Below are 22,847 nucleotides of genomic sequence, written 5' to 3' on the forward strand. Positions count from 1 at the left end.
CCATGCTAAACAGTGTCGGGGCCAACACGCAACCCTGTTTGACACCGTTGGTCACCGGGAAGGCTAACTATTAATGGAAACACCATTAACATGCTAACAGAATTAGCATCTGCATTGAAACTTCAAAACAAATTGACAAACTCACAAATTTCACCTCTATCCTGAACATCAACTAAGTATATTCGAGTACTTACAGGCAGATATTTTCGATGCGCTGTTTGAAATGAACCTTATACCCCTTTCCCACTGCAACTAGCGGGTCGACCCGTGTCTACTACCCACTAACTATCACCTATTTAGACTCCTTTCCCACCGCCTGCAGACCCGGGTCTCACCTCCTGCTGGCGAGCCGCGTCGCTGCGTTTTCCCGCACTGATGGTGTCCCATGTTGATGACATCATCAGCGGGACGGAGCAAAACGAAAGTAAACAATGCAGCAGAACACAGTCCCTGTTACCTGTGGACGAATCTCCTCTTCCCCACAGATCAGGGGAAGCTCTCTGGTCTCGCTATCTTGCCAGTGCTGGGTCATGTTGACGAAGGAAATCTCACGCTGTGTCCAGAAACAACAACTAGCGTGTTAACTTAGCCGCGCTGCGTCGACGTCGTCATGTAAGTTCCCGGATGTGTCCCTCCCACTAAAAGCCGCTACAAACTCACCCGGGAATTTACCAGGTCGATTGCAGGGTCAGCGACCCGGGCCGAAATCCCGGGTCAAACCTTTTCCCACTGCCATGACTTTTTTGGCCAGTGGGAAAGGGGTATTAGAAAAACAAACACCAGCCACATTTGCTCAGTCTTCTTCTCACACTGCTGTAGGCTTACAGTCTGTCCAGCTCACTAGCTCCCCCTAACGGGGCGGCTGAGCCACTGCATGCAAGCAAAGGCATCATTACAGGTCACCGGTAATTTGGCTCCATCTAGTCCTCGATTACAGCACGAACCCATTTTTGAGAATATCATTTCTGGAAAAAAATATCATCTTATATTTGGGCCAATATGGTTTATATTTTTTGAAGGGAGTTTTATGCGCTCCCTTAAAAGTTTTACGTGCATGCCCTCGTAAGCAACTTTACGTGCGCCCTCAAAAGTTTCACGTGCTCACGTGAGCAACTTTAGATGCGCCATTAAAACTTTTACGTGTGCTCGTAAAGTTGTTTACGTGCCCTCTTAAAAGTTTTACGTGCGCATGTAAGCAACTTTACACGCACCCTTAAAAGTTTTGCGTGCGCATGTAAGCAACTTTACGTGCGCCCTTAAAACTTTTAGGTGCGCACGTAAAGTTATTTATGTGCACCCTTAAAACTTTAACGTGAGCGCGTAAAACTTTTAAGGGAGCACCTAAAACTCAGTTAAAAAAACTGATGTCCCTTTAGGGGCTCCGTAACTAACAGCAACACAAAAAAACTTTTCATTTTTTAACCGCAAAAACCACAAAAACCAAAGACCTCCTGCTGTGCAGAGTGCGTGGGCTAGTACCTACTTGTGTGTCTGAGACCCACTTTTCAACAGTTTTCTAAGACTTTTTTGTGCCTTCAGTGTGCACTCGTGCTGCCGGTGACGAAGCGGCCATGATCCTTTTTAATTTCTGTCCCTTTTCAGACTTACCCCCAGGTGACGCCAAAACCAGAACACAAAGCAGAGCTGGAGGCCCTGCTCCAAAGGTCCTGCAGCGTCTCCCGACGCCTGCTGTAGCTGCACGGCGCCGCTGCGGTCCATCTCTCCCTCTCCTGTCTGCTGGAGTGGCTGGCTTTATGCCTCGACCGGCCATGGGAGAAGGAGGCGGGAGGGACAATCAATAACAGTCACCCTCCCCTCACTTGTCTCGGCAGCCGAGCCAAACCAGGACCCGGGTTGAAGATGTGCCCGCTCAGGCAAATGGTTCTGAAATTAACCTTTTTCAATGGCCTCTTTGTGGAAGCAGGAGCTGAACAATCAGGCGGCGCATCTTAAACATTGCGTTCTACCCAAGACTTCCCTGCTTAATTACCAAAGACATTGATTCACAACCCAGCAAACCTCTGGAAAGTCTGAGCGGGCAGAAAGGGGAGCGAATGAAGGTTTCACCAGAGCTCGACACCCGAAAGATGATTGTTATTGGCGTGGCGGTTGGACCTCTTTGCATTTTGATGCAAACTGAGGGCCGAAGACTGCAGCCTTATCAGAAACTGTTAACAGTAGACAGACAAAAAGCAGTGATTCAATTCAAGGCGAACAAAATAAGCGACGGGTACCGAGACAGATTGCTTTTAACTGATGCCTCCATCAGGCTTCTGGCGACCGTCTGCCAGGATCTCCTCGTCTCTGCGATGAAGGAAAGAGAATCCATTCCTCACCCGGAGAATGAGAAATCGATGGGCACGAGATGGATCTGTGTGAAATGAGATATGAGCCTCGCCTCGGAGGACTGGGCCGGCTGACGGCTGACTGACAGGGGTTAACTGACAGGAAGGCCGGCCGGCTCCGAGGTGTAAACCCACCCGGCTCTGGCTCCCGCTCCTCCGGACTGCGCGAGTCGAGGTTGAAAAGCTTCACGCTGAAGGCGGGCTGGATCCACGAGCGGGTCAGCTGCTCAATTCCCAACGTAGTCCTGCAATTGACCCTTCAATGAGCTGCTGTGACCTTTGACTCTTTGTGCACCTGCAAAGATGAATCTAGTTTACAGTGATGAATGTGGAGGATTCATCTCTCACAATGTGCTGTTTTCCACTGCCTGCTGCTCATTGTTACACATTTTCTCCTAGAACAGAAAGACTTCATCAAATGAAGCTTTGGATTTTTCTAAATCGAATTAAAACATTTAAGCTCCATGTTTTTGTACTGTAGTGCGGGTTTTATTCATTTCATGGCGGTGAAGAGTTGCTGCAGTTTCAATAAACTGGTCATGCCTGAAATGCCAGACTAGGAATTGTGTATAGAAATGTGCTGTAGTGCCACATCATGTAAATATTGTTCATTATTATAATGAATTTTCACCTCTTTATGTATTTTGTAATGCAGTGCAGTTTGTAGCAGACTTTGCTGCATTTTGAAATAACCTACAGCAGCACTGAAAACAGAATCCAGGTGTCGCAGTTTGTTCTTAAAGAAATGTAGATGTAAAACGATGTAACTGATTTTTGTACCTTGTACCAGTCGGTTTCTGACTGGTTAGCTTTGATCTAACATAAATCATGATAAGAAGACTTTTATATTGGAGGAAAAGTTCTGTTACAAAATAATGTTTGTTTTTATATAATTGTTTTTTTGCACACTGGTAATATTGCAAATCTTTTGGTTAAAATGCAATTTGATGTTCATTTACATTTATCCCTTGTTGTTGCATTAAGACACACAGAACTGGAATAATTATTTGGAATAAATTTTTTTTATATTCTTTTGTTTTTTTGTGTGTTTCTGTTCTTGTTGTTGTCTCTTTGTGTCATCCATGATAATTGTGAAGCAAATCACAGATTGCATGTGTTTGTCTTCCAAAATATCAGTTCATCCATAATTTTCATGCCAGTGAAATGTAATTGTGTAGCTTTAGTCTTTAGCTTCTGAACACATTCTGCTTAATGCTTAATATTTTTCCAGTGATATTATGTTTTTTTTGCATAATGTGCCAAATTGTTGCATTAAAAAAATCTGCATTTTTTTCATAACTGTTAACAAGATATTACGAAAAGTTTGTTACAAAATGCATTTTATAATAATGTGACATAATGTTGGAACGCGTCACACAATTAAGTGAAATTTTATTACATTGTTTGTGCACCATTGTGTATGGCGCATTGTGTAATGATTTATAATACAGTTTGGTTCAGTTTGGTGCCAGTAATCCATCAAATAATATGACTGGAAATCAGCTCAGTCTCTTTCTTTCATTCGGTCACACGCACCAATAACAATTTTTGTTTTTTTTCCTTTTAAGATGCTCCACCTCCATGAAAAACAACGTTGGGTTCAGTGTCTTAATGGGGGTGAACAGAGCAAGTTTTGGGGCCGGGGTCACACCAGGAGTAACCGAGCCACAGTCGGCCCCGAGCTTCAGTCCTAATCAAAAGACACAAAGCTTTATTTTAAAGACAGAGTCTCCAAGAACCAGAAAGAAGAACCTGGAAGTGGTTATGTGGCTTCGCACAATCTTCTCAACACTGGAGGCTGAATTTACTTTGATATATTCCTGTATATATATGGAAATATATTATTGTATTTTGTCCATTTGACATTTTCAGTCACTCAATTTGAGAAAGATAAAAAAAACAATGCCTGTAAAGTTTTGGTTGCTTTACAGTAGTTTTCCACACATCTTCATACAGTGTTAAATTGCACAGTAAAGCTCTGTATGATCTGCTGTGATGGTTTTAGTGCTCGACATGTGACGAGATTAAAGGGTGGCAAAGTTCACACACATGCCAGATAACGCTCCCGTCCAGCGATACTCTGCACGGCAGTAATTACTTGTTAGCCCAGATTTAGTTGTGAATCTCTTTAAATGTGTCCAGCTTTGCTTGATGCTTGTGTTGTGAGTCCAATTCAGTGTCTTTCCCTTTTATTTTATTTTATTTTATTTTATTTTTTTGGTTAGTTGTTTTATTTCCAAGATTTATTAAAAAAAACAAACAAAAAAAACAGGAACTATCAAGAAGTGTGGTGTCACGTTCAGGTGAACTTTGTAACCCCTTGTTATCCAGGGGTTTCATGAAGGTTCAATCTAGTCATGCCCATTTTTTATTTCCTTGATTATAACACAAGAAACTTTACGACGCTGCTCGTGTGTCGTAAAGTTATAAACTGTATGGTGTTTTTGCGAGTGACTGTCTGGAAGCGATAAGTGTGTCACACTTACTGGAAATTTTGTAACTTGGGAGCAGAATTGATTTTTGTTTAATCATTTAAAGCACTTTTTTTTTTAAATCAGGTTCACAATCGAGAACAGCATTTCTTTTATCGTTTTATTTCCTGTTGTGGGAGTAATCATGACGGAACTGTTTGCCCCTCTTGGGCCTTCCTTATGATCTGTTTATGGACTGATGTCATGGTCCCACCCTTTATAAAGATGCAGTTCCTGCTCGTTTGGTCATTTCTTCTTTGTGCATTCGGATGAAGATGGGCTGCAGACGCACAGACTGCCTCTCGAAGCCACTTGCTGGCCTTTTTGCACGACTGGGTGCAACCGTAGGCTCCTATCCTTTCTGTTTTTTTGTCGTACCTGTTTTGATCTCGCTTGCGCTCAGCGGAGGATTCATTTTCCTGAAGGACAGGGAGGACAATGATCTGGAGCGACAATTCACTCCCAGCAAAGGACCCTCGAAGGCAGCGAGAGCTTTTGTTATGGAAAACTTCCCCTACAATGACTCCATGTTTTCTGAGGACAGGCTGTACAGCAAGGGCAGCTTCGCATCCCTCATTGCTGCAGCGAGAAACGGTTATAATGTCCTGGAGGGTCCTGTCTATGAAGACATCACCAAGCTCCATCGCCGGATCCTGAACATCACTGTAGCCAATGGGACTCTGGGATTTCAGGATTTGTGCGCACGAGTCAATGACGAATGCTTTTCCAATGTCATCCTGGAAGTGATCGGCTCCAGTGAATCCAGGATCACCTACCCGGTGCACACACACAGGTCCGGTCCAGTGTTCCTCGGCTCTGTGCTGGGCGGAGTCGGGGTGGACGAAGAAGGCTCAGTCCGAAGTGCTCAGGCTGTGAAGCTCTTCTACTACTTAGGGAATCAGGAGAGCACAGCTGAAGTTTTAGATTTATGGCTGAGAGGATTTAAAGCTCTTCTGTCAGATACCTTCAACTACAAACACATTGAAGTGAGTACCACTCTCTCTACTCACTTATTGACAGTTTCTTTAAGTGTCATTACTGCTTTGATTGATTTTCCTATTCAGTCCGACCACCTGTTAACAATGAAGCCTCACTTTTGAATCGGAAATGAATGAATTCATACCAAAAAGTTCATCATTAGCTTTAAAAATGCTGACTAATAATAGATTAATCAACAGCTGCATGGAATAAGGGCAAACGTGTGCAACCCAATTGTAAAGAGCTGCCAGACTGACTGGAATGAGAATAAGGTTATCTTGCAAAGATTTTCTTGGCAAGATAACACAACTTCATGGGGAACTTCGAGACACACTCAATTGTCTCGGAAACATAGCAGTTCACACCAGTTGATCATAACAGTGAACATTTATGTGAAGCAAATGCAGTTTCGAAGTTATAATCGGTGCTCTGTTGATGTATTTAACAATTACTTTTGACGGTCTTCCAGTCTATTTGCTGTCGTGACACCTGATCTCCATGCTGTGCTCTGTTTTGCTGCAGGTTTCGTACTACACCTCCAAATCCAAGCAGGAGGAGATTGACAGTCACACCGTAGACGGCTTCCCTCTATTCCTCATCACTTATGCCATTGCGATTGTCTTCTCGGTGATTTCCTGCCTGAGGTAAGGAGTGATAGTGACCGTCACACACTGAACGATTTCCTGACTGCAGGCCGAGTCCAGGATGCAGAGATCTGTCGCTTATCAGCGCGAGCAGTTTGCAAACTGTGCGGTGAAGAAATCATTACTTTTTGTTTGTTTTTGCAGCTTTTGTGAGGATTTAGTGCGTTTTGTGTACGCTCCCCTAGTTTGAAACCATTTGTAAAGAAAAGGCTTGAAGCATTAAAGAGATTTGAACCTGGAACGCAGCATACTCTATAGGGAATGGATTTCTAACTGCAGCTTGATTGTTCACTGAAAAGCTCTGCTGACAGAAATACAGTTGACAAACACACTCGCACATACAGCTGATGTTTAGCCAGGAAGTGAATATATGTGAACAGGATCAAACTGTAAACAAGGGGGCTTTTAAGGCGAGGGTGAAAACCTGCTTTTTTTCATCCATTTACCAATGTCATCCTGGGGAAAAGCTCCTCAGATCTTTCCTGTTGCTTCTGTTTGAAATCAGATACACCATGTTATCATCTTCTATAAGAGGTCAGTTCTGTAGGGACAGAAACCAGTGTTGAATACGTTCCTCTCATAGCAGAAGTATTGAGTCTGTTCACTTTTCCTCATCAAACACTCAATTTGTGTCAAATCAATGAAGAAATGTGCGCAAGCTGTTCTGACCTCTTGTTGACCCTTACGGCTCAGATATTAGTGGGTCAGATAAGACCATTAGTCTTCAGTCATTAGTCAGAGTGGACTAATCAAGGTGAGGTCAGGACAGCTCGAGTCTTTGTCTTTTGCCGAATGATTAGATTGCATATCACAGTAACTTTCCTTTCTTTGCAGGACGGACAATGTGAGGAACAAGGTGTGGGTGGCTGTTTTTGGCGTCCTCTCTGCTGCGCTGGCAATAGTCTCCTCCTTTGGTCTGCTGCTTTACATCGGAGTGCCGTTTGTTATCACCGTAGCCAACAGTCCTTTCCTAATACTAGGTGAGATAAAGACACTTTGATTTGTCAGTGGTTGTGCAAAATGTACCCTGTTAGGAAATGATAATGCCTTCCACGTTGAAGGTTCTCGGTGTAATAGTTTTTATCAGTCTGATAGTTGTAGTACAGTACGACCCAAAGCGTCAGAGCCAAAACGGAGATCTGTGGTGAGGCCTGGTGGCGTCACATTTTATGACACCAAAACTGCCATAAAATGTGGCCGTTTTGTTTCCCTCTTCCTCCAGGAATCGGTCTCAACAACATGTTCATCCTGGTGTCTGACTGGCAGCACACACACGTAAAAGATCCAGTGCCGAAGAGGATGGCTCACACCTATAAAGAAGCCGTCATGTCCATCACCATCACCGCCCTGACGGACGTCGTCAAGTTCTCCATCGGGGTGAAGTCGGACTTCCCGTCGGTGCAGTCCTTCTGCCTGTACACCGCCACCTCCATCATGTTCTGCTACATCTACACAATCACCTTCTTCGGGGCCTTCCTGGCTCTGAACGGGAGGCGAGAGGAAGGCAACAGGCACTGGCTGACCTGCATGACAGTACCATCAGACACTGACGACAACGGTCTGATGTACAACGTCTGCTGTGTGGGAGGCGCCTACGATACAAACACTGAAGCAGAGAAGAAGCATCCCGTCAGTAATTTCTTCAAGGATTACTACGGCCCGTTTTTGATCAAACCCTGGGTCAAGGGAGCAGTAATCCTCCTCTATGTGGCATATTTAATGACAAGTATTTATGGATGTTTCCAAATCGAGCAGGGCTTTGATCTCCAGGATCTGGCAGCTGACAACTCCCATGTTACGAGATTTACGAGGAAGGATCGGCAGTATTTCTCAGATTATGGTCCATCTGTTATGGTTATTGTAAGTGAGAGTGTGCCTTACTGGAATGATGACGCCAGGCATCATCTTCAGGCATGCATGACAGAGTTTACAAGGCTAAAGTTTGTTCATCGCGATATCTATACGTCCTGGCTGGACTCTTATTTAGACTATGGACATCAGAGAGCTTTGGATCTAAGTGATAAAGAGGGTTTTCTTGACAATTTATCCCCCTTTTTCGATTTGCATCCTTTGTTTAAACAAGACGTGAACCTCACAGGAAATGCCATCTACGCTTCCCGGTTTTTCATCCAGACGCATGACATTGCCAATGCCAGCATGGAGCTCGCCATGTTCAGTGAGCTCCGATCCGTCGCGGACATATGCCGCGTAGCATCTTTGTTAGTCTATCACCAGGATTTCATCTTCTATGACCAGTACGAGGTGGTCGTGACGAGTACGATTAAGAACGTGGGTGTGATCGCCGCGGTGATGCTGTTTGTCTCCCTGCTCCTGATCCCCAACCCCCTCGGCTCATTATGGGTGACGTGTTCGATTGGTTCAGTGACTGCGGGGGTGACCGGCTTCAAGGCGCTTTGGGACGTCAGCCTGGATTCCATATCCATGATAATTTTCACCATCTGTATCGGCTTCACAGTAGATTTCTCCGCTCACATAACCTACGCCTTCTTCTCCAGCAAGAAGTCGAGCCCTGACGACAAGGCCGTGGAGGCGCTCACCAATCTGGGTTACCCCATACTTCAGGGCACGTCCTCCATCATTTTAGCAGTGACGGTGTTGGCTATATCTGAGTTTAACACTTTCAGGACATTTTTCAAGCTCTTCTTTCTGGTCATGACTTTCGGGATGGTTCACGGCCTTGTTTTCATCCCAGTTATTCTGACGTGGTTCACCTGCAGCTCTGAGAAAGAAGAAGAGCGCAAGCAGGAGATTTCAGTGGTCACAAAGATATGACCTCTTGTTTTAGCAGTTTAGCATTTTGCATTTCCTAACATTCCCTGTGAAAGTGGATGAATCCAGTAAAAGCAGTTGCTTAAAGGTAGGATTTTTATTTTCTAGATTGTTATATGAATTCATATTAGAAATAATGCTTTTATAAAAACAGACACTTTTGTATTTGTTGTCCATTGCACTATTTTTTTTTATTATTAGTCCCGATTGTGTTTTTTTTTTATTTCAATCTCATGAATGAGAATTCCTATTGCTACTGAAAATCTTTATTTATTGTATTCAGTGATTTATTATTTAATCAGTTCATTGTTTTCAAAGTTTCAATAAACAGTGACTTCACATCATGTCGTGTTACAGCTTTTGTGCATTCAAAAAGGTTTGTGAAATAGACAAGTTTGATTTCCTTTCTATGAAGTTCAATTCAACTCAATTTTATTCGTGCAGCACCAAATACAACACAGCCATTTCAAACCACTGTTACCGAGAAAAAAACAATTCCACATGAACAAGAAGAGGAGATGGTGGAAATAAAAAAAAAAACTTTCTTTGAACAGGAGGAAACTTGCGGAACCAGAATCATCCTCCCACACTCTGAAAACACCTGCTCGGTCCTCCAGTTTACTCCCACAGTCCACAGAGGGGGATGTTAGGTTAATTGATGAAAATCGGTGATGTTAACGTGATAGGTTAGGTCGATTGGTGGACCTGTGTTATCTGTCTATCCTGCATCCCGCTCATCGTCAGCTGGGATCAGCTCCAGGCCAAATAACCGTAGCTTGGATAAAGTGTATGCATAGAGGTAAGAGAACACTGTTTCCTGTTTTAGTGAACATATGAAATATTTTTGTAATTTCAGCCCAAATCGACTGTTAACTTTATTTACATGCCACTCAAACGTCACACTGCTCCAAACCGCACATAATTACACTGCACTGCAGTTCCTCAAATTCATGAAATGCTGTTCCTGGCGTGTTCGTCATGGTCTCCAACTGGCAGTGCGGAGCATCCCGGCAGATGGCTCACACCTCAAAAGGAGGTGTTATGTCCAGCCGAGCCACCACAGCCATCATCAGCATGACTGATGTTTTACATTTCTTTTGTTTTGATTGATTCAAATTCTATTCTTAGAAACATTGTCTTCAGAAAACAATTACAAATCTCTGGTTTTATAAGAATCCCCATTTTTTTTTAATGCTTACAAGAACAGCTGCAGATGCTCTGTCTGATTCCCCAATACGCTACAGTGAAGCATCAGAAAATCTGTTTGGGTACATTGCATTGCATGTTGCTTAAACATATTCCGTTGGATTCAAATGCCATAGAATGAAAGCGAGTAAATAAAATCTGAATCAGATTTGGACCCTGTTATGTGTGTTTGGAAGACGTAGACTCAGAATGCCTGACACCACCGTAACTGATTGAATAACTTGTTTTATTTTCTAACAGAGAAACCTAAAATCCAAAAAACAAAAGTCCACATGTCGAGTGAGCAAAGTCCAAAAAGCAATGAGAAGCTGAAAAACAGGAGGGCAGAGACACAGGCACAGAAGGCTGGAATTCAGAAGAACTTGCAGTAATTCAGACAAACTGACAGTCAGAGCAGACCAGACAATCCCGATATATACAGGAGGTGATGACATTCGCATTCAGGCACAAGTGAAATACATCAGGGCAGGGACATATGAAGGGAATGATGGAAATATGACATCTGCTGGGAGATACACAACCAAAAGAAGACCATAGCAGTTGGTCACAGCTGGATTTCTGTTATTTTTTTTTCCCTGAACTATTAGAATAAAATGTTTTGTATATGTGTGTTGAACACATTGCAGGCTTGATTTAATTTCTACACCATCTCGTGGTAAAACGTAGTATTGCTGGCAAGGCATGACTGAGTTAGCAAGCCTTTTGTTTTTGATTATTTCAGAGATCAAATTATGGTGGCCACTGGTTGCCTTACCGTTGGCTCACACACATCTTCCATCACAGGACATGGCAAGCGAGCAGTCTGGGATGCAGCTGTGTGTACAGGTTGGTCAGCTGAGGTCTGAAGGTTCCGACTTTCGACATCCTTCATGGCAGACACAGCACGCTGTCCGAGTCCCAGCTCTGTCACCCTCCGTCACGCCTGTCTTCCCTCACCCTGCTTTCAGGACGAGATGCCTCCAGCCCACACAGCGTGACGCGACATGGCCCGACACCAGGGAGAGAGGCGCTCACACACAGGGGGAGACTGCTAGAGCCTCAGATAAAAACCAAGAGAGAGTGGTGATAAAGTCAAGATGCAGATCACATGTCTCTGCTGCCGCTAAGCAAAATCCAAATACTTAAACATATACAGGATACACAGTAGTGTCAAATATGTCGTGCTTTAATGGGTGCCGACAAGCTCCGTAGGTGTGAAGGAACTGTACAGCCAAAGTGTGGACAATCAAACATTTCCTGTGTTCTCAGCCATTGCTGTCTCATGATCTGGAAAAAGCTTTTCAGATAATGTGTGATACAAACCCACTCAGCCACACTGAGTCTCACTCTGAATTCCAGCTTATGGTGGTCACATTGAAATAATTTGATTGATCATATGAATACCTCATATACACAGGAATGGATGTGAATAGGAGGCAGGAGGGCCTCCCTCCTTTCCCTCTTACAGAGATGTATACACCAAAAGGACATTGTCAATCCCACCCATCATTGTAAAGTGAAAATGAAACTTAAAGCTGAAGTGCAACACTATGTTGTGCTACTGTGCTATTGTTTGAATTGTTCTTGTAGTTTTGTGTTGAATAGCTTTACTAACTGCAGAAAAGAACACAACAACCAGCAAAGAAGATATGCACCTTCCCTTACAAAGAGAATGAAAAAGAAAGAAATCAATACTCATTTAAAACGTTTAATTCCACTTAATACTCAGGATATTCTAAATATCATGGAGAGGAATTCAATCACTTTACATTGAAGTCTGAAAGTAGCTAAATAAATTAAGTTATATCTGTATTGATATTACAGCTTTTACTCAGCTACTCTTTTTAGTTTTTGTTTTTGAAAATATGACGTTAACAGACAGTTCTTGTTAATTATGTTTAGGTACTTCTTTTTTTTTCGTTTTCTTCCTGTCATGAGTGTGGGCGGGGCGAGATTTCCAACAAAGTCACACCCGAAAATAATTTTAAATATTGTTCTGTAATAACTGTAACTTAAAAATCACAGAACAAAAATAAAATTCACAGAACAAAAATAAAAAGAATAATATTTCACTAGAGAAACATAAATTAAATGTTCGTTGAACTGAAAATAACGAGGATTCCTCTGCGCTCACAGACGGTAACGGTCGCTGTCCATGGTGCTGTCCCCGTGCGGACGGGCTTTCAGCACCGGACAGCTCCCTCACGGCTCCTCCGGACGCCGCCGGCGACTGGGGAGGCGGCAACGCGCGGCTCCGCGGCGCGTGCTCGGCCCAGTGAGCGCACCCTGTCTGACGACGGCTCCCGTCTCGCCGTGGCTTTTATAGGCCTACTTAATGCTCGCTGTGGTCGGAAGAGGGCGGAGTGCGTTTGTCATCCAAGTGAGGAGAAAGCTCCCCTTAAATAAATAAATAAAATTATATATATATATATATATATATATATATATATATATATATATATATATATATATATATATATATATATATATATATATATATATATATGTATACACATATTCCCCCCTCTTCGTTTTGATTCAGTCTGTGGAGCCTACACGCAGGAGGAGCCGAGCACAGTCAAGACAGTCCTGCCTGTCTTACAGTGCATGAGAGAGAGGGAGAGAGAGAGAGAGGGAGAGAGAGAGAGAGAGAGAGAGAGAGAGAGAGAGAGAGAGAGAGGTGGGGGAAACAGCTGCAAGCGGATACTCAACATCAACAAGCTGTATGAGGCATCTGTACAGAAGAAGAAGGGATTTGTTGAGGACGGCGGATCGAGGGTTCCCGGTCTGAGGCGTGGAGCTTACAGCAGCATCCTACAAGTGGTGAAGCGATGCTTTAGCAGGACAATTTCATAGATTTTTATCCTCGACAGCCCACCCTCCCGACGATACTATTTCCCGGCAGCAATCCCCCCCTCCAAAAAAAAAAAAAAAAAAAAAAAAAAAAAAAGCATCTTTGGACGCTCTCTGGGGGGAGGATGGCTGTTTTCCGGCTTTCGCTGCTGCTGCATGTGGGATTTGTGATCGGATCCAATCATAAATACGCGGAATGGTCAGCGGCGCACGGCGGGGGAGTCAGCGGCGGCGCTCAGACGCTCCGCCGGCAGCTGGCGCAGCTCCGCGCGCCTCCTCAGGCTCCCGGGGAGCCGCAGAAAACCGAGCAGCGCCTCCCCAGGGTGGTCACGGCTTTCCTGCACACCGGGGACTCGACCACCCTCAAGCACGCCAACTGCTCGCGGCGGTACGAGCTGACGTCGCTGCGGGGAAGGTCAGACTCCAGCCCGCACCAGTCCATGAGCGGCGTGCTGGACGCGGTGCTGCACGCCACAAACTTCCTCAACATGATCCTGCAAGCCAACAGGTCCAGAGAGCACAGCCTGCGGAGAGACATTGAGTGGTACCACGCTCTGGTCCGGAGCATACTGGAGGGGGACGCCAAGATCCACCGGGCGGTCGTTACCTTCAACGGGGATTCGTCCTTCGCGGGGCCCTGGGTGCTTCTCCAGGCCACCAGGGCCGGTGGAGAGATCGTCCTCCAAGACCTCTCCAGCAAGGCTCACCACCATCTGCACAACCGCACAGCAGACTCGGAGTGGTACCACGAAATGAGAGACAGGAGCATCCCCGGTTTCCATAAGAGGGTGCTGAGCCAGGATTTCACCTCAGCTGATAATCCCTTGACAAGAGGAGAGAGTTTTATCCCGGACAAGACGCATGTCAAATGGTCTGCGCCCTACCTGGAGTGTGAAAATGGGAATTTTGTTCCCCGTTGGCTTTTGACCTTATCCGCGGCGTTTTATGGCCTGAAGTCCAACCTGGCCCCTGAATTCAGGTAGGGTGGAAATATGAGCAAAACGATGAAAACGACCAGCTTAAAATGTCACATCTCTTCCTCTGCTGTAGTTAAAACCTCAACACAGATTATTATGTGTACATATTTATTTGGGAGACTGTTAAAATCACCCTGTAGGTGAGTTAAGGTGGCGTTAACTGCTTCACCTGCCTCCCTTCCCTCCACAAACACAGCACAGCTCCACGCTGGCCTCTTGTAGTTACATACAGGGGGGTTTTCTTCTCTCCTCCAGTCTGTCACGGCAGCCGGATGCTAAAAATAACCCTGGATGTTACTGGATGTAGCAGTGGTGGAAACCTCTATGGCTACAGGCCCTAATTTATTTTTCAAACTCACTCTGCTTGCTTTACTACTCGGAAAATGCTGCGTGCCTTTTCTTTTCAACCCTCTTGGAGATGGAGGTCTGATAAATCTGCTGTGAGGGATGGAGAAATGATGGAAAGTGTCCTGTTTGGCTGTTTTTTTTATGTCCGTGTCCTAAAACCACCTCAGCCGTTGCCTCATGGTGTGATATGCAGCCCCATCAAGTGGAGACCTGCACGGGAATAATCAAATGTTAAAGTTCTATAGGATCCCAATGAATATTTAATCCGTGCTGCTAGTTGTGTGTGTTCTGCCTTCAATGAATCTTTAATTAATATGCTCAAGTCACTCACAGACAGGCATGGATTGCAAATGACTCAAAACCTGCAGTGATTATACTGTAGGGAGCCATCGGCTACCTGGCGTCATCAGGACCGAAGCCTCAGAGCTGCTGCACGCAGTCAGACTCCTTCCAGAGCAATCTGATATGGAATCATCCTCAAATGAGGAAGAGGCCAATCTGCTTCACGCTCCAGCTTATAGTGCATCACCGATTCTCTGCCGTGTTGCAGAAGGTTGTATTTCTGTATTGGTGTCACTTAGCGATTGTTTACTGTCCCTGGAGTCTGTTCAGAAAGAAGAAGAAGAAGAAGAAGAAGAAGCAGGGTGGTTGCTTCCTTTCATTAATCTGTTTTTGTCATGTACAGCTGCGAGCTGCACCTATAATCAGATTCCAATCAACATTATGACACTCTATTATCACCCCGGTAATCCCTTTACTGTAAATGATGATCCGTCGCAGCCAAAACATGGAAAGATAAAGATCAATGCTAGTATTTGGTCAGGATTTGAGAGAAGAGGTAAATATCAAACAAAACACGAGGCTGCCATGTGTTAACAGCTCTGCAGAGCTTTAACTGTGTACAGCCAAAGCTTGAGAGTCGGTGGGTGAACTTTCGCAGATCAAGTGTGTTTTTCGTATCTCATTTCCATCAGGGGTTTTCCAACTGTGGGAGGATGAGCCGCTCTAACAGAGCTGGAGCAACTTTGTCCTCAACTCTCATGCCAAAGAGGCCTTCGTGTCTCACCCAGCAGCAGTAAGGCTTCATATATATATATATATATATATATATATATATATATATATATATAGCAGGGGTCTGCAATCGTTTTGACCGAAAGAGCCGTTTTTGTGACTTTCAGCCAAGTCAAGCTGGTCTGGAGCCACAAAACACATTTAACCTTTAAAATGAGGCAAATGCAGCTCATGAAGTGTCATATATATATATATATATATATATATATATATATATATATATATATATATATATATATATATATATATACTTTTGATGCACATACAAAAATATATCTTAAGATGCATTTATAAAGTTAGGGTTCAGAGTAGTGAACATTTTATTAAATGTGGCCTATTTTTGTACTCGATTTTAACAGTTTTGTTCCACTTTTTCAAATATTTTTTGTTGACGATTTTGAATTTTGAGCTGTGTCAACGATTCTACCTCCTTTTAAACAGTGTTGCATGTTTTTTTTCCAAACATATTTATGTTCTTTTAGAAATATTTTTTTCTTTTACATCCTATCACTTTTTTACCCATTTCTTCTGCTTTTAGCTATTTTTCCCAATTTTACTTGTACCTTTTTTAAAATCCCTTTTGAATCAAAAGTGTTGAATCACTTCGAATAGTACTGTGGTGTGTAACTATAATAAAAATAAGTTCAATGCTCATTCACGCTTCATATTGTGAAAGCTTCATGGAGCCTGAAGAGCCACATGTGGCTCCAGAGCTGCAGGTTGCAGACCCCTGATACTGATATATACCCTGCAACTGTTATATTAGAATCTTAGACTGAAGCTTTTGTTCTGAGGAGGTGAGGTTTAATATAATGAGTAATACTTTTACTCTCCATGCTGTTAAAAGGCATTCCCCCCCGACTCTCAGATGTTCAGTGCACCTTCCAAAGCTGTTGACTTTAGATATTATTCAGCAGGGACCGACTCATAGTGGGCTCAGAGGCTATTTACTGAGACATGATCATTATTTACTGTGCTAACAACAGATACGGTATTAGATCTTTTTTTTAATGCATTCAGAAAGACATATATCTGCTTATTTCATTGAAAGGCTTAAGTTCTTCTTTAATACAGATCTATTGCTCACCTGCATGTACATCATGTCAGCAATATCAGGAAGCTGAAGCTCCACCTCCATCGACCATTTACCTGCAGCCTTCCTGATGATCAGTAATGATGATCCAGTAGTGCCAGCGTACTTTTTATTTCTCTTCCATGTGTGACTGATGAACGATGATGCGTTCAAGCTGATGCAAATCATGAAAAAAAGATATATAAAATGAAGGACGCAACGTTCCCCATGTTCATTAGTGTGAATCATCATGTGCTTCCATTTCATTCACAAAACGCCTTAAAAACCAGAGTTAGTCACATCTTTGAAATTCATGCGATGCTTCCTCAGCTGCGCTTCGTTAAAATCTTCGCTTAACTGCAGCCACAAAAAGCAGCTCCTGCTCATTTGCATGTGCTTGGTGCCGCCCCTCGTTTGTCTGTGGTTGTCTCTCTGGACGGCCCCTCCTTCAGACGCCGGTATCAAAGTGGCGGGCGGCTCATCCGGCACGCTCCCGGTGCCTGAGCGCCCTGCCAGATAAGAAACAGGAGAGGAAGGGAAGCGCTGGCTAATATAGCTGCCTCAGACATCAGTTCTCCTCCGTTTCCCCTCCAGATAAATACACAATCAATACAGCAATGAATTAATAATGAAAGATGTAGAACAACAGGCCCTGCACGGGCTGTCTTTATTTCCAGCCTTTTAATGCTTCAGTCACTTTCTGTTTGGAGCCGATGATGCTGCAGGACGCACGGCGACTGGACTTTAAGGGCCGTCCACCGTATGGAAATGAACCCTTTTCCTTTTCTGTGCCAGCTCCCTTTTGTTTGTTGAACAAGCAGGTGCTAAACAACTCATGCGACTTGTTAGAGCAGGAGTGTGCGGACATGTGTTTGCGCGAGATCGACCTGTTGTTTCTGCAAAGGTGTAAGAAATCGCACCTCTTGCTTCATCTCTCCTCGTGGCGTCTGTCTCGTCAGCTGCACTCGAGGCGCAGGGGAGGCAGCTCAGACCGCCGCCGAGAGGACTGGCTGTTTTTCCAGCATGCAGTGTGTGTGTATGTGTGTGTGTGTGTGTGTCTGTGAGCCACTGTTGGAGGCTCAGACATTCTTCAGGAAGATAGGAGGCCGTCCTAATTGGCGGATCACTCCAACGTCGAACACCAACTCATGACTACACAGACACACAAATGCGGAACTAAAGTGGGAGCCGACAGAGGAGAGTTTGGTGAATATAGACTGTATTTCACACTCATCCTTCACAACACGAACCTTAATTGCTTTGCGGCTGGAGCTCAGGCAGCAGCAGCGGCAGCAGGCAGAGCAGTGGGGGTATAATAAGGCAAATTAACTGAGAAAGTATAAAAATATACGTATTTTCAGCATTTTTCTCCAAAGGCCAAATAGGTTCTAATTAGACAGCAGACTCCTCTTCATTTACTCCTCACTTTGCTTCCAATTTTGCTGTACAAGCAGTTAAAGTCTGGACAGTCCGCCTGCTATGGGATGCCCAGCCGTGTAACAGAGTGGGAGGCCTGGAGCTCCAGGAAGAGCCAGCAGCATCTGCTCCATGGACACCGTCCAGAAACAGACAGCAAGAAAACCCCACAGTTCCCAAGGCTAAACATGATAATATATGATGCTAAGCTGAGATGAAAGCCGGTAGGAGCCAAGCGGGCGGGGGGGGGGGGGGGGGGGGGGGGGGGAAATACATGCAAGAGAAAAATCAGCAGTGATTTGCAGCTGAGCTCAACAGCAAGAGGTCGACTGAAAGAAGTCACAGGAGGATGGTTTTTAGTCGGATGAACACGCGAGACCGCCCGAGTGAAACGAGGGGAACCTCAGCTTTCTCTACTGACTGAAAACTGGAGGAAGCGGAGTGGGGGGGTTAAAGATCCCCGAGGTGCTCCTTTTCTGCGCGCTGACGTCAGTGGGACTCCGCTGCTCAGTAAGGCGGCCTGTCAATACGATGCCTTCAGCCAGTAAATGTCAGCGGCACAGAAAAACCCACCTAGCCGGGCTTTCTAACGCGCAGCCGGGAGATGATACATCCCTGCTAATGACAGGAATAATCTCGGCGGTTTCAGTCGTATTATAATGATAAATACGTAATGTCGTTACCGCAGGTTTATCCTCCGGTAATCTGGTGAGCGGGAAGCAGAGCTGGAGTCTCACACAGCAGGCAGGAGGGTGGAGCGCTGAGGAAGCTGTTTGATTCAAAACATACCAGAAGAACGTGTCAATAAAAAGAACAGAATAGAATATTTACAGGAAGTTGCTTCTAAGAACAAGGAAATTGTAGAGAAGATCATCAGTAAAACTGAATAAATCAAAGTATCCATAAGATGGATGAATAGTGACAATTGGAAATAAATCTCCATTCGTTAAAAATTCATTTAATTGTGTTTCAGTTTTGGTATTGTGGCGTGACTCACTCAATACTGGGGAATCTCTCCATGGAGCTATATTAAGATTTTTTCCCCATTCAATACCAGAAAAACTCTGAAGGTCAGGAGGAATCCTGAGAGGAATCCCTATAAAATTATGCACATATTAAAACTTATCTTATTGTTGATCCAGTTAGAACTGATGAAAATGATTCTTTGTCTTAAATCCATGAGTGTAATGCTCTGGAGACTTTATACAGACACGAGTATTAAACTGAAAGCGACCTGTGAAGAAAAAAAGGTGTTCTTTTATGGACCAAAAATGTATTTTGTAATTTTTTCTAATGTGAAAAGGAAGTTCTTCAGTCAGCCAAAGATTACTACATGGAAAATGTACAGTATTATGTACACCAGCATCTTGAAATTATTTAAACCAATTTATTCTTAAAAGTCACGCAAACTTTGTAAATCTTTCAGTTTTTACGGCCGCTGTTAGGGGTTCTGCTGAAGGTGAGACGAACGCTGGATTTGACTTCGGTGTCCCTTCAACGAGGAGAGCTCTCGACCCTCCAGGATGGGAGCCGGTCTTTCTTCGCCCTGCTGTCACCGCCACTTTGCCGCGGGGCGCCGTGTCTTTTTTTGATGTCCGGCGACAGAACTCAATAAAACGACCCAGGCTGCAGTGAAATGCTGGTAGACAAGCAGCCTCGTGCCCGGCGGCCCGGCTCGCATTAGCTCCCGCGCGTCCCGTCAGCTTAATGCATTTCCATCACATCGGAGACGTTTTCCTCAGCGGGCCGCGCGCCGCTCTCGCCTTGTGTTGTTACCGCTCGGTGGCATAATGCACACACCGTGCCCTTCTGAAAGGACAGCTGCGTGTTCCCACCAAGACGCCGGGGCAGGAGAAACGTTGCATGCATGTTCACGTGGGCGTGCGTCTCCTTCGGCTACGTGGATGGGATCGTCTTTAAGCCCGTGTGTGGTCTCCTTCTTTGCATTATCTTTGGCTTATTGACACACACTTTGTGCAGCCGGGGATGTTGAGGCTTATCGCCGGATCTGCTTTGCCCTTGTGCAAATATATCGTCCATAAATTCACCTTTACATACTGAAACCAGCTGGAGATGCAAAAACCTTCAGGCAGCAGCCATTGTCGTCCTTCAAGAATGCATCAGTGGCTTTACGAAGCAAGTTTGAGAGTTTAAAGTAATGTTACTCTAAAATTTGCTCAGTTATTGTTCAGTGACAAAGCCGTTACTGTACTGTGAGTCTTCAAAACGATGCAGGGTGTGTCGTCAGTTCATTGAATCGCAGGAATCAATCAAAAGCTTTATTGTGGAGACCGATTCATGTGACTGCAGTGAGCTGGGAACATTACCAGTTGAGGAACTGCAGTTTTCTCATTGGGATCATTCACACGTTTAATAAATGTAATGCAAACAAGATGTCCAACAAAAATGTAAATTACAAACATAAAAAGCACTTTACTATAATTTCAGACATATTTTTTCAACAATTTGAGTAAAATAAACTGTTTTATTTGTTTCAACCTCAGAAATTTACCCTGCTGAAATGCTGTTGTTGAGTTTTGCTCAGTATTTTTACCACAACAACTCAGGAATGTGATTTCTACCTCGTCTCCTTGTATTTTTTTACAGTCAGGCTGAATTTCTTAATCATTTTCCGAGTCCATTCTGATGGCGAATGAACGGCTCAGCGGCCTGACATTCACTCTTCATTCATGACTACATCAAAGGCTGAATGCACCTGAAGAGGACTTCTTTATGGCCGTTTTGATGAATGTCCCTTTGTGGCCTGCGGGCTGCCATACGCAGATATTTGTCCAGTCAGCTCCTGAAAGCTCCGGCCAACATTAGCAGGGGCCGGCTGGCCTGTGAGAAAGAGCGGTGGGACGCTCCTCTCGGTCCCGGCCTGGCCTTTAGTCCCACAAAGAATGGTGTGGATGAAAGCGTGGAGCGGTGTGTTTCCCGGGGCATCACTTTCTCCTGCTCCCTGTGATAATCCCGTCTTTATGCCTCGGGGTTTCGGCGGCCACCTTTATGCCTCTGCCCATCCTCCCCGTTGCCGCTCTCAAATTACGACCTTGCCTTTGGGGGGGGTAAACATACTCACTCTCTACCTCCGTTTCAGCTCCAGCTCTTTCTCTCTCTCTTTATTCTTTCCTTTTTTTCTCGAGCTATTTTACACACCATATGTCCACTTTGGCTGGGATGCTGAAGACTGCCTGAAGAGTTGGAGGCAGAAGAGAAAAAGAGGAGGCAATGGCATGAAAAGCAGGGTTTTCTTTTCTTTATATAGACTCACTTCCAAAGAAAAAAAAAATCCCTGTAAATTTGCAAAACTCAAACAGACAGAAGAGCTGATATTTTTTGATGAATTTTGCTTCACGCACAAATCACAGCGGTATTCCTGTGTTTCAGACCCTCGTTATATAACCGGGAATTGAAACAGAGGTAATTTCCCGGCGAAGGAACCGGCAGTGCAGGAGAAAACAGTGAGGTCAGTTTGCCCCGAGGCAGGACCAGAGCAGCAGTTATTAATAACAGAAGTACAGGCAGCGAGAGCGCTGCACTCGCCCCGGGTCCGCCGGGAGCCGGGGATAGTAAACCTGCTCCTATACACCTGGAGAACACGCCACGGCAGCAGGATTCCGGGCGCGTGTGTGCGTGAGGGCACACGTCTGGGAAAATTACATAAGTGAGGCGATTTCACGCTCCCTTTGTAAATATTAATATGCACCGAAGTGATTTCTCAGAGAAATAACTCGCTGTGTCTCTCTGCACAGACGTCAGTGGACGTAGTTTAAGCATGCAATACATGGTGATTATTTAAATCTGTTTTTAAAATGAGACCTGAATTATGCTGAATTCCACAGTTAGCTGGACTAAAATGAAAAGTCTGGATGTGTTTTCTGTTTCAAATCACTTCATCTTTGCTGTATATCATGACGTATCGGCCAAAAATAGAAAAACAGACTGTCTGAATTGATCTTATTTTAAAATAATCAAAGTTAATATCTTGATTTAAAGGTTGTAAGAAGAGAGCGCAGGCTGCTATCCAAACCAAACAGTATACCTACAGTTTAAAGATTGAAGCAAGTGATGAAAAGTCCCGCATTTTTGTGTTTTATGAAGCAAAAAATAAACCGTGATGAGCAGAGGACAGATCAGGTTGCATCTTCAGTCTATTTCAGTAATCTTCTGCGTTTACAGAGCAGTGCCCTGTGATGAGTGCTATTAATTACACTTGGGCTTTTTCTGCCACCACATGTCAAAATAGGCTCTGTTAAAAAAAGGCCCAATATAGATCAGTCGTGATTTTTAACTTTCTTTGACATCCGCCGCCCGTGTCGCTCTCGCAGTTCGTCACAGCTGCAGATTTCCACTTCGCTTCTTTCTTCAACTGCAGAGACCGCAAACTCTCATGTTGGGGTTTTTTTTTTTTTTTTTTTTTAAATTCTCCTCAGAACAGTGATGCTGCAACGCTGAGAGTGTCTTCTGGCGTTTCTCAGTTTCGTGAGATGTTTCAGCAGAGCTGCGCCGAGGCGTTGCCATGGAAACCACACTTCTGCCAGTTCACGAATGGCAGCCGTGGACAGGACGTCGAGCATCCCAGATGCCAGTGCTGTTGATGTTCGACACATTTACAGCATCTACATCCATCGGAAGCCAGTTCAGGGGATTTGTTTCCCCCTTTTATCAGAGTTCCCAAACATTCACTGTAA

At 44.3% G+C, this 22,847-nt stretch overlaps 3 protein-coding genes across 4 annotated transcripts in view; all 3 read left to right on the plus strand.

The window, feature by feature from the left end:
* Positions 1-22,847, plus strand: part of LOC115394103 (zinc finger protein 45-like) — a 1,173,573-nt gene that overhangs the window by 961,279 nt on the left and 189,447 nt on the right. The window lies entirely within an intron of this gene.
* On the plus strand, positions 5,092-9,240 carry ptchd3a (patched domain containing 3a). Its single transcript, XM_030099292.1, has 4 exons — positions 5,092-5,802; positions 6,317-6,438; positions 7,273-7,418; positions 7,661-9,240. The coding sequence occupies exons 1-4, from the start codon at positions 5,092-5,094 to the stop codon at positions 9,229-9,231; spliced, it is 2,550 nt and encodes an 849-aa protein (XP_029955152.1). The 3' UTR covers positions 9,232-9,240.
* Positions 13,030-22,847, plus strand: part of gpr158a (G protein-coupled receptor 158a) — a 55,900-nt gene continuing 46,082 nt past the window's right edge. For both annotated transcript variants that reach the window (XM_030099284.1, XM_030099285.1), the window contains exon 1: positions 13,030-14,245. In XM_030099284.1, coding sequence (XP_029955144.1) covers positions 13,392-14,245 — 854 coding nt within the window. In that variant the 5' untranslated portion in view covers positions 13,030-13,391. The remainder of the gene's footprint in view (positions 14,246-22,847) is intronic.

Source organism: Salarias fasciatus, chromosome 9, assembly GCF_902148845.1.
Source record: "Salarias fasciatus chromosome 9, fSalaFa1.1, whole genome shotgun sequence".
NCBI classification, from domain to species: Eukaryota; Metazoa; Chordata; class Actinopteri; order Blenniiformes; family Blenniidae; genus Salarias; species Salarias fasciatus.